The sequence below is a fragment of the Canis lupus genome, chromosome 20 (assembly GCF_011100685.1).
Source record: "Canis lupus familiaris isolate Mischka breed German Shepherd chromosome 20, alternate assembly UU_Cfam_GSD_1.0, whole genome shotgun sequence".
NCBI lineage: Eukaryota > Metazoa > Chordata > Mammalia > Carnivora > Canidae > Canis > Canis lupus.
In genome coordinates this window covers 34,435,884-34,448,706 of record NC_049241.1, presented here as the reverse complement: position 1 = coordinate 34,448,706, position 12,823 = coordinate 34,435,884, and the positions used below count along the sequence as shown (strand labels likewise).

Sequence of the window (12,823 nt, the reverse complement as noted above, 5' to 3'; positions counted from 1 at the left end):
CTCTTTTCCTTCACAATTGGCCAGATTTTAATGACAGAACTTATGACCTGTCCAGTTTCAAATTAACAACTGCCAAGTAGCATTTTATCATCATTCTGTTATAATCATAAGGATTTAAGAAATCACTACATTTGAAAATAAGAAAATAAAATACAAAATAACTGCAAGAAAATAAATTTCATACATCTCAAGACAGAAATGCTTGCAATAAAAACAAACTTTTAAGAGTTACAATTATCCTCATCTACACAACTTTTTGTTTCAACTTGTATTCTCTTCCTCTCTTTTTTTAAATAAAATAAGAGAGGGGAAAGTATATGTCTATATGGAATAAATATCTGTATTTTAACTTACAAAAGAATAAAGTTCATATGAAAATGGGTAAAAGATTCTTGCAGAAACCCTGCAATTTAACTTCACTCTTTACATTTTGGTTTGATATGTAAATATACACATAAAAAAATCCAACTACAGCAAATGTTAGCTTTTTTCAGAGGAATAGAGGCAAGTGTTACAAATGTGGGTCCAGTATCAGGAGAACATAATCATAATGTAAACTGATTATTTCTAAATGGTGCCCCCAAAAGGAAAAAAATGAAAGAAAGTACTTAATAAATTCTGTTTTCCATAAAATCCATACCAAAACAAGAGAGAGAAAGAAAGAATGTGAGCTTGGAGGTCAGTGAGTTTTGTTGAATTTCCCTCCTCCTAAATTCCATCATCTCCTTTTAAAAGCAACAAGTCAGCTTCCCATAGACATGACAGAAATACATTCTTTTTTCCCTACAAACCATTTGCGAGTAACACTTACCAGGGGACAAGTACTTTCCCAGAGATGATTGGTTAATTGGATATTGTCACTTCCAGTTGCAGCTTAATATAGTATAGACAGACAATGCTTTTTCAAACAAAAATATAACCAAACAAAAGTATTAATGATCTCTTTCTTTCATTTCAAATAATATAAAGTGCTCTGACTCCATATCTCTACATTCTAAAACAACAGATGCAGATTACAAAGGGATCTAATGTAGAAATTAAAATGATTCAGTTATCTTAATTACATGTTTAGCCACACAGGTCAAATAACATCCCGATGAACTCAAAAAGAAGAACCAAGTTCTTTTATTTCACTAGAAAAATAAGTTGCTCAAAATAAGTTGACAATGGGCTAAAGATTGGAAAGTTTTTGATTAAAAAGGAATTTTTGTTGGAACACTTATAATGAGATTTGAGCTGCAGTAACAATATAAAATTGAAAGCAGAATTACCATACAAAATGAGTACTGTAAAATATCATTATTTTAGTACAATGGAAAATAAGGTGTTTGTGGTTTTACTCTATAAATTCTAAGTTGTCTGCTCATATGTATTCCTTCTTGGCTGTCCTCTGAATACCCATTCTGATTTCAGAGCCTTCTGCATCAACATTCATTTGTGGTAGGGGGAACCCACACAATCAACATCTCCTAGGTTTTGCTTTTTCCTTCCATTTTATTGGCTTTTCAGGACTGATTCATGCCCACGCATCACATTGGTGTTCAGTTACAGGGCAGACAGTGAATTTTCCTAATCCATTTAGTGTGCTGACAGAGCCATGTTCACAATTTATAGAATTTCCTTTTAGACATCTACCTATTTCACAGTTCATTAAGATTCAAACTGAACACCTGTGTTTATGAAGTCAAAAGCAATTTTATACTAACAAGGTGTTAAATAAGGTATTCTCTGAAAGCCTGAACAACAATAACAACAGAAGTACTACACTCTTGACCTGTGGAATAAAATAATGTCTATAACTACCTGCATCATCCTTTAATAGGCCAGAAATATGGAACTGCAGCCAACAACCATAACACATTTTAATTCCTCTACCACAAGTCTTTTATGTTTTACCTTAAGAAAGTAAGAGTATAAAAAAAGAAAAAAAAGAAAGAAAGCAAGAGTATAAGGCTGCCTTGCACATTTTACCCAGATATCTAAAATCTGCAAAACAGCTAAAAATCCTAGGAAGTAAAATGTGCCCCTTTAAACAATGCCTTCACTAAGTAGATACAAGGACATTTTCAGCATTCTGGGGCATGCAAAGCCTGACCCTGGCTCATTTTTATATAACCCCAAAGTTTTCACATCATTAATAAAGAGAGAATCAAAACAAAGCCTACAGACATTAGGGGAGGGAAAAGTATGTAATTTGGCACTGCCATCATAAATACCCTCAAAATGAAAAGGGAAAAAAATAAAATGCACGTAACAGAGGTGGTGACCCCTATAACGACTGTGGTTCCCAACAGCTTTTTTTCTACTGGTAATAAACCATTTTGCAGACCTCCCAATTGTGGCCACCATGATAGTTACAGCTTTGCAAGTTTATGTCTTTTTCTTGCAGTTAAGAGTGTTATCAATAAAAATTTCAAATGATGCCTTTCCCAGTCAAATAAAAACATTTTAAAATGTAAAGCCAACAACAGGATTAGAATGGAAAAGTATAAGCAACACCAGGATTTTGTTTTGTATATTTTTTTCACCAAATCCCTTAATTTATTAATTTTAAAGACATTCCTTGCAAGTCTTGAAAGTGAACCAATGTATACCCTGATGTAGCACTGGGGCAATCTAACAGTCCTAAAAATTGGTGCTGTCATATGCTACTGACTTTAAAAAAAAAAAAAAAATGCTTCACTTTTAAATACCATGTGTTCATTAGACAAGAGTCTATCTCAAAACAGTCATTTCAAATATCCTTTGAAGCCTAGACTGAAGTGATTAAAAAAATACTTCATTGCTTGCCAGTCAATCATGGCAGGAGGAAAGGAGAAAGGAGAGGAAAGGAGAGGAAAGGAGAGGAAAGGAGAGGAAGGAGAGTAAAAGGTAGAGGAAAGAAGACGGAGAGGAAGGAGAGGAAGGAGAGGAGGAGAGGAAGGAGAGAAGGAGAGGACCTGCTCTCCTTCTCTTCCCTTCTTTCCCTTCCCTTCCCTTCACCTTCATCCCTTCCCTTCCCCTCCCTTCCTTCCCTAGGAAAGGAAAACAAACCTGAAATTACCAATTAAAAGTAAAGGAGCACTGGATCATGGGCATTAAGGAGGGCATTTGATGGAATGAGCCCTGGGTGTTATATGCAACTGATGAATCACTAAACTCTACCTCTGAAACTAATAATACACTATATGTTGATTAAATTGAACGGGAATTTTAAAAAAGAAAAAAAGTGAAGGACCACTGCTTCTAAATCTCACCTTCTATATTGTGGCAAATATTATTTCTACCCACAAAGAAAAAAAAAAAACTCCTTTGCTAAAAACAAATGAGTTCAGAAACAAGTATCTGGAATCGTTTGCAAAGCCTTATATGAATTCATCTAGTCCCACAGTCCCTGGAGGCCACAAAGCATTCACAGCTCCCGTCACAGTGACCTGTATACCCAAGAGTCCGAACCTCATCATGAAATGGGGCAGGGGGCCCACATAAATGCAAAAAATCAAGAAACAAGTAGTCATAAATTGTGTTCTTTTCTCCATGTAACATTTTTATTGTCAAAAGTTTGGTTTTTACAATATCTTGAAAACTGACAGCCCAAGTCTGCTTTCTGGTTGTATGATCACACTGAAACATCCATGACTAAAGGACCAAAAATATGTCACCATGGGCCCAGAAATACCTTCTACTCCACCAGTAGCACCTTGCTGAGGAAACAATCTCCCTAAAGAAATGATCATCTCTTCTGTTAATTTTTTGCATTTAATTTTTTTTACCTTGCAAATGATAGACAACTTAAAAATCACCTGAGTCTCCAACACAAAAAGAAAACACCATAAGGTACTGCTGTCCGTTCTTTTACTTTTCTTAAACTACTCACGCATGCATATGTGTAGGTATGTACACATAATCATAAACATCTTTAAAGAAATAAAAAGTAAATATTATATAATAAACTATACTTAATATTCTAGGATTCTAGACTTCATGAAAAATGGTTCCCTCCCAGAGTTTGGGCAATATTATTATGGCCACAATGTAATGGTTATTTTAGCCATAGTGATACTATGAGGATTTAAGCCTCAGAGTTATTCATTCTTAACTCTTCATAGCCAAATACAGGATTTTACCTAGTAAGCACTGACAGCAGTGAACTCACCTGTTAAGACAAAATTATAAAACTTGCCATAAACTTTGCCATGAAGATTAAATGAGACAATATCGGTCAGCTCCTTGACACACAAAAAAAGCATTCAATTCACTGGAGCCCTTATGGAAAGCACTAGATTTCAGGGTTTGCAATCCAAGGTTCTGTCACTCACCTTAAGCAAGTTCTAAGGCTCTATCTCATCTTAAAAACAGGGTTAAGAATACCAACTTCATAAGTTGTAAGTCAAGTTTAAAATAAAGTATCATATGGGAAACATTTAGCTATATCTCCTGAAACTCAATGTAGCAGCCACAAGACACTCAGTAACCATTTGGGCAATGCGGTTAAATTAAGGGGTCCAAGACCAGTAGCTCATGAGTTTATGGGCCCCACCTTGTTAAGAACCTTGCACATGATAGATGCTCAATAAAATATTATCAAATAACACCTGTTCATTTAGATAAGTCAAGGGAAGCATCTGTCTGAAGTATAACAGGTTGAAGCATTTATAAGTAAATGCAGTAACTCCTGAAATAATCCAGCAGAGTGTCTGTAACCTCATAAATACCATTCCCTTTCTCAAGGAAAGCCAAGTTGCTTGAGTGTGAACTCAAAAAGGACCAGCTTTACCAAAATATAATATCTTAACATTATCAGAGTAATTACCTTAGCAATATTAGCCTTCAATTATACAAGATATAAATAAACATTGCGTACAGCTTGCATGCTTTAGTCTTCAAAGGAGCTAAATATGTATTTCTTTTTTCTTCTTTCATTCCTTTACGTATCTGGATTTAAACAATAGAAGGAAGATGAAGTCCATTTAAGATTTTGTGAATCTTTTGTGATTATCAACTAGTGATGATGAAATCACTGAGCATTCACGGCACTATAAATCAGTTCTCTATCATATATCCATATATATATATACCCAATGAAGTGTTGGCTGGATAAAGGCAGAGATCATATCGCAATAGTAGTCATTCAAAAATTATGCATTGAATTAAAAATGCATGAAATCTACAGGGCAGGGATCTTTAATATGAAATTCTTGGAAATGCTTCAGGGCATCTGTAAATTGCCTAAAATTATATAAATGATTACAAGTGAATATAAATGTATATGTCCCTAGGTAAATTTTTCTAATGAGTGAGCCTATAGATTGCATGCAGTTCTCTTCTATACTGATTACATAAACAAAAACAGGGGGCACTTGGGCAGCTCATTTGGTTAAGGGTCCAACTCCTGATTTCAGCTCAGATCATGATCTCAGGGTCTTGCGATCAAGCCCCACATCAGCTCAACACTTAGCAGGGAGTCTGCTTGACATTCTTTCCCTTTGCATGTCCCCCCGTTTTTATCTCAAATAAATAAATCTTTAAAAAACAAAAACAAAAATGTTATGGACCTTTGCCTACATATGTTGCCCCTTGACTTTGTGAACACAAACCCCTATATATTTGTTAATAGGTTCTCAAGTGTTCTAACAAGTAGAACTCTTCCATGATCTGTTTGGAACAAAAATGAGTACAAAAGCAAGCATTATATGCCACTGTCATATAACACATCTTCTAGAAAACATGCAAAAGAGTTGTTATGCCTGGCAGTTTGGAAATGATTCTGGGCTAGGAAAAAGTGGACCTGCCAGAAAACTGAAGGAAGTCTCTTAATTTGTGGACAGAACAAAATGAATGACTCTTTCATATTTTTTCATTTCTCTATATCATGCAAAGACATAAAAAGTAACCTAATTAAAATATAAAAGTCTTGGCTAGATAATGCAGACACCACAAATGCAAAGGAGAGCCACAGAGGCAGAATGCAGAGAATGCATGGTAAGAAAAAAAGTGAGGTAGAGGATTCCTGAAACATCCCTGATATACAATAGTAGTAATAATAACAACAGCAATGATGATAACACAATTTACAACTGGAACACCTTCTTAGAGTCAAAGCGCTTTTCACATAGATGCATCAGGCTGGCATAGTGACTGACATTTTATAGATCAAAGCAAGGAGGCTCAGACAGATTTAAGTCTTATTCATGTTACAGTTACAAAATAGAGAAATAAGTCATGTCCACACATCTTCCATTTCTAAATGCTAATGTTCTTCATACATTTCGCTTCAGATCATAGAATAAGAACTACGCCTTTCTTCTTCCTAATTTCTGAATACGTTGGTAATTATTCCTTAAAATCCAGAAAAATAGAGGCACTTAGGAAAGCCAATTCATTACTATCTCTAATGCTACGGAATTAATGTGTTGGCATATGGGGGTAAGTTGGTACATAAAAACATCAAGGGAAGTAGCAAAATAAGAAAGTTGGCCTTGGGGTCTTTTGAAGCTATTTTAAAAAGTAAAATGTTAGGTTAAGAGCTAAGCAGTATATCTGTGTGTGTGTGTGTGTGTGTAATTTTTATTCCACTGATTTACACATGTCAAAGAGCATCTGGGCATGTGTACAAGTTAAACCAATCCAGGAGCCAAGACACATACCCACAAACTTAGACAACTTGCCTCCCATGCCCCACCCACCGCCATCCCACCCTTCATCCTACTATACCTCCTAAACACAAATCCCCTAGTAGCAAAAGCCTTCCTTGAAGAGATTAACCTTTAAACCAGTGGCACCTGTCCTTTATACCATATTGTAAGAGTAGCCAAAATCCAGCTGTTGGTACAGATTTTCCAAATAAACCAACAGAGCTCTTCCCATTCTAGGAACAGCCTTCTTCTGTTTTGGCAAGAGCTTTCAAGAATGACTCAGGAATCTAACTGGAAAGAACTATCACTTATAACCTCCTCTAAGAATGAGCACCGTATCTTTCATATGAGTGTAAACTCAGCTTTTTCATTGTAAGGCACAACAAAACATAACATGCTTCATTCACTGACTCACCCACTAACCCACCACATGTTAGGTAGAGACTCTTATTTCTGTCTGTTTCTCCAAGAAGCAGGAAAATCACTTTAATGTACTTTACCCTTCTGCCAAAAATCCTTTGCTTATGATCCAACAATCAGAGCTAATTTCAACCTCAATTGCTTCCCCTAAGAGATGGACATCATTAGGTAACATTCTCCATTTCCATTTACAAAGATTTTAAAAGAAGAAAAAAGGCAAAAGACATTTCCTTGGATGTTTCCAGCTGATAAAATCATTAATCTCATACTCCCAACTTCAAAGCAGGAAACTAGAAAATCATCTCACTTTCTCTGCACACAGAGAATAATTTTTCCTACTTCAAAGCACTATCTCTGTTTTGGGTCATTTTAATTATTGAACATGTGATGGAAGCTATCCACATAATGCCACCACTGTCTTTTTCATGAAAAATGTATAGGTCTAATTTGGACTACACTAATTTGAAAGGAGTAAAATACAAGGGAGAGTATAAGGAAAGACAAAGAGGCTGGGGGATCAGCACTCATCAGTGTAAGGTAATAAAAGGAAGGTGGTAACACTTTCTGAGCTGACTTTTCTTTCTTTCCTTCTGGAAAAGAACCAGTTCAAGCAATACCACAGCATATTGCCTTGCTCAAATTTCCTTCTACCTAATACACAGCAAAAGCAGAATTAGACTAACTTTATTAGTAATGCTGGTATTATTGCCAACCCAAGACAACCACGTGTTGTGAATAACCACTGTGAAAACAAACTTGACCCTTGTTCTACAACAGGGGTCAGCAAACTATCTGGCCCTATTCAGAGTATGATTGCTAGAGAGAGGACCAGCCAGGCATTTCAATTCCAATCAACCCTTTTCCCACAAAATCACAATGCCATGGCTTGGCAAATTTTCTCTACAAAGGCCAGAGTAAATATTTTCAATTTTAAGGGCCAGATGATCTCTGTCGCTATTAAATTTTGCTGTTGATGCACAAAAGCAACCAAAAACAACATATAGATGACAGGGTGTGACTGTGTTCTAATAAAACTTTATTTATAAAGACAAGCAGTAAGCAGGATTTCTCCCATAAGCTATCGTTTTTTTTGTTGTTGTTGTTTTTTGTTTTTATTTATTTATTTATGATAGTCACAGAGAGAGAGAGAGAGGCAGAGACACAGGCAGAGGGAGAAGCAGGCTCCATGCACCGGGAGCCTGACGTGGGATTCGATTCCGGGTCTCCAGGATCGCGCCCTGGGCCAAAGGCAGGCGCTAAACCGCTGCGCCACCCAGGGATCCCTAGTTTTTAACTCCTATCTAGACAAGTGCTAGATAGCAGAAATGTTCTATAATTGTGCTTTCTCATACACTAGTCACTAGCCACATGTGACTATTAAATACTTGAAATGTGGCTAGTGTGACTATACTTTAAATTTTACTGAATTTTAGTTAAATTTGAATGGTTACATGTGACTACTGGCTAAAGTATTAGCACAGTTCTAGATACTATTCACTGCAGCCACTTCAAAAGAGATACAAGCTGTCTTCCAATTTATGGCATAGTTCAAATTTTTGCCTTGCAAAATAAAATATCCATGCTTCCACATTCACAATGAAACTATACAAAACTGAAAATGATATTTCTTAACTGTGAAATATCTACTACATTGAGGCCAAACTGATCATTTTGGTTTGCAGCAATCGAGTAACTGCTATTAACCAGTGTCAAGTGCCTAAGGGCTGAGTCACATCCATGCCAAGACCTGTCCAATCTGGAAGTTGTTTCTTTTCACCTCTGGACACTCAGTTGCACCTTGACTGAGAGCATAGGCCTACTCAAGGGCCCCATTAACTCCAAGGAAAATCTAAACCCTCCACAGACCCAAAAACATACACAAAGACATGGCTTAAAGAGCACAAGAACATGCAACTCAATTAGATTGCCTTATCTTACAGTCATCCACATAACAATACTGCCTCAACACAAAAAATCAAGGAGAGTTACCACATTCTTTGCTGTTGTCCACATGCAATAACTTATTTTCTGGCAACTGTTTTATTTATATAATAACTAGCTTGTGTTTTGCCTTTCTTAGCAGACCAAAGATATAATCCAATGAGGAGAAATAAGGAAACAGGATAGTAAAATGTATTTGGTTTTCTTCTAAGTATGAATAAGAAATAACAAACCAACATTTATTTTAAGAAACCCACACAGTATCAACTTTCTTTAATGGGTAAAAGAATCTTGAAAATTGAGGATACTCTTTAGGAAGTAAGAAACCCTTGGAATCACAGGCGCTAAAAGAGGGACCTATATACACAGTAAAGTAAGGTAGATGACATTCTGACTTTTCTATGATTTTTGATAAAACCATTCTAGATCCAACCACTTATTTATGGTTCCCAAATCCAAAAAAAAAAAAAACCTCTGAAAAATGAAACAAAAAAATTCCAGTGTGAAACAAACTCTGGTGGCACAACCTGACATGAACTAATAGGATGCTACATAGAGCCTTTATTTATCCTACTTTAGAGTGAGGAATTTTTTTGTGCAGAAGAGTTATGTGTTTGTTACAGGGTGTTGCTGTATCCCCACTGGCAGTGTTATGCAATCTGTGATATAGATCTTACCTTTCCAAAATCCCTGGAATATCTGATATCCAAAACACATCTCTCCCCAAGGGTTTGGTAAGGAATATTCTAAAGAAAGCTGTCCAGGTAGGATATTTTCTGTCATCTCAATGTCTACTGCCTAGAATCATGAAACAGTGCCTTACCTCAGTCTGAAGGATGGCAGCCCTCTGTTCTTTGGCAGTAAGCGACTCTTTAAGCACTTCGATGTGTTGCTTGCAATCTGAATTTTGATTGCTAAGGGTTTCAAGCTTTGTTTGTAAGGCAAGAAGTTCTGACTCCTTCTTTGAAAGCTCCTGCTTCAGCTGATCAATCTGTGAAACAAGAACAACATTGTAAGAAATTAGAAGCCACAGTTCCTACTCTTCACATTTGAGAACTGCTGATTTCTCTTAATTTTCAGTAGCCACTGGTCATTAACCCAACAAAGCAAGCCATGAGTTTAAAAAAGATGGCTTGGGAAGTTCTTATGAGTTTAGGGAGGCTCTGTAAAGGTGGCCAAGAATATAGAAAACAGAAAGGTAAGGTCAGCAAATTGCCTTCCACTTTCCACCCCACTGAGAACCAAGGTTCACAGTGAAATGAAGGCTTCTCAGCCATACCTATTCCTCATCCAGGAAACCATGAAGCCACATAAACTATTCGTCATGATCTTCAGAAGGGTCAACAGGATGCTATTAAAGGTGATTAACCCAAGGTCCTTCTCTGCTACTCCATTGTGGAAATGATCATTCATGGGCATCATTTAACAAAAAAGAATCTTCACACCCCCCCAAAGTAAGCATTAAATGTTTTTTGTTTATATTAAATATTGAGAAGACACCAAAGAACATATAACTTTGTAAAGTATAGGAAAAATAATATGAGACATTCATCCTTCAATTCACCAAGATCATTAGAATTACCTATGTCCCAATCCATTTCTTCTTCTTTCCCCCTCCAGAAATAATTATCACCTTAAATTTTGTGTTTGTCATTTCCCTGCTTGTCCTTTACATATATTTTTTGCATTTCAACTTTATTTGTTCTGTGTTTTTAGTACTTTGCTTTTTTCTACTCAATCTTATGTCCTAAAGATGTTATTGTACATATAATTTGTTCATTTTCATTGAAGTACAGAATTTCATTGTATGACTTCTCCACAACTTATTTGCCCATTCTGCTGTTAATAGACATGTTAGTTTGTTTCCAGGTTTTTTGCTAGAACAAAAAGTGCTATTCCCAACATTCTTATATATATCACTTGGTACACCTAGCAAAAATGATCTAGGAGTTAAATTGCTGGACTATGTGGTATGCACATCTTTAACTTTACTAGACAACATCAAAATGTTTACCCAAGTTGTTACACTCATTTTTAGGGTCACAAGAAGTGTGTAAGTGTGCCAATCACTCCACATCTTGGCCAATATCTTATGTCATCAGACTTTTACATTTTTACAAGCCTGAAGTTGTGGTAGATAATCTCCAAACATGATTGACACCTAGTTTTTCCAGCTTGTACACACTTTCTGCACTCACAACTAGAGATGGAGTCTGTTTAACCTCCTCTTGAACCTGGGCTAAACTGGTCCTTGCTTCAACCAGCTAAATACAGCCAAAGTGTCAGTATGCCTGTTCTGGCCCTTGTCTATAGGAGACAGGCAGATTTAGCTTCCTCCAGGTGGAAGTTGGCCACCATGTTAGAAGTCCAACCCTCTAACCATTATGCTGTGAAGAAACCCATAACAGCCACATGGACAGGCCATGTAGAAAGACACAGAGGCCTGGAAGAAATTGTGGCTCCTTCGTCTTGTTCCTCGTCTTAAAGGGAAGAATTTCAATGTTTCATCATTAAGTTTGATGTTTGCTTTAGCTTTTTATAGGCACTCTTAAGTTTCAGAAAGTTCCTTTATTACAACTTTGCCAAGAGTTGTTTTTTTTTAATCATTAAGGAATGTTTAATATTAATAAACATTTTTTCTGCTTCTCATGATTTATCACACTTTTCACCTTTAATATGTTATTGTAATGAATTACATTAATGGATTTTTAAAATACTCAGCTCTCCTGCACAACTATGAAAAACCCCACTTAGTCATGATGCATTATATTTTTTATAAGTTCCTGGATTCAGCTAATACTTTGTCAAGATCTTTCATCTATATTTATGGATAAAACTGGTTTGTAATTTTTCCATTTCGTTCTCTCCTTGTCAGGTTTTAGTACCAATTTTGCCTTCCAAATGGAGTGCTCATTCTTTTAATGTGTTCTGAAATGGTTTGTGTAAAATTGAAATTTTCTTCCCATTAACATTTATTAGAAATCATCAGTAAAACCATCTAAAGCTGATATTTTCTTTCTCCAAAAACCATTACTTCATCTATCTTTAATGGTTATAGGAATATTTGTGTTTCTAGTTATTTGAGACAATTTTATTTATTTTTTTTAATTTTTATTTATTTATGATAGTCACACACAGAGAGAGAGAGAGAGAGAGAGAGAGAAAGAGAGGCAGAGACACAGGCAGAGGGAGGAGCAGACTCCATGCACTGGGAGCCCGATGTGGGATTCGATCCCGGGTCTCCAGGATCGCGCCCTGGGCCAAAGACAGGCGCTAAACCTCTGCGCCACCCAGGGATCTCTTGAGACAATTTTAATAAGTTTTTTCTCCTAAGAATTTTTCATTTTATCTAAATATTCACTTTCACTTAGGAAATTTTTATAAAACCCATTTATTTTTCACTATCTATAGCATCTATGACTTACTTCTATTTCATTCCTAATATTCCTTCATTTTACTCTCTTTTTCTTGATGCGGCTCAGCAGAAGTATGTCATGTTAAATAATCTCTTCAAAGAGTCAATTTTGGCTGTGTCGATCACCTAAAATTCTTATTTTCTATTTCATTAGTGTTCTTATTTTTTTTAATTATTTACTTCCTACTACTTTCTTTGGATTTATTCAATTTTCCTTTCCTAACTTTGTAAATTGGATATTTATCTCACTAATTTTTACCCCTTTTTCTTACCATATATATGTCTTAAGACTATAAATTTCCCTGTCAGTATCATTTTAGCTCGATCTCACTAGTTTGATTATGTAGTATTAACATTATTGTTCAGTCCTAAATGTTTTCTGATTTCCATTATTATTTATCCTTCAACTCACAAATAATTTATAAGTATGCTT

At 35.8% G+C, this 12,823-nt stretch overlaps 1 protein-coding gene across 1 annotated transcript in view; it reads right to left on the bottom strand.

Annotated features, from left to right (window-relative positions):
- ERC2 (ELKS/RAB6-interacting/CAST family member 2) overlaps window positions 1-12,823 on the bottom strand; it is a 946,536-nt gene that overhangs the window by 590,641 nt on the left and 343,072 nt on the right. The window contains exon 7 of the mRNA XM_038566126.1: window positions 9,799-9,966. Coding sequence (XP_038422054.1) covers window positions 9,799-9,966 — 168 coding nt within the window. The remainder of the gene's footprint in view (window positions 1-9,798; window positions 9,967-12,823) is intronic.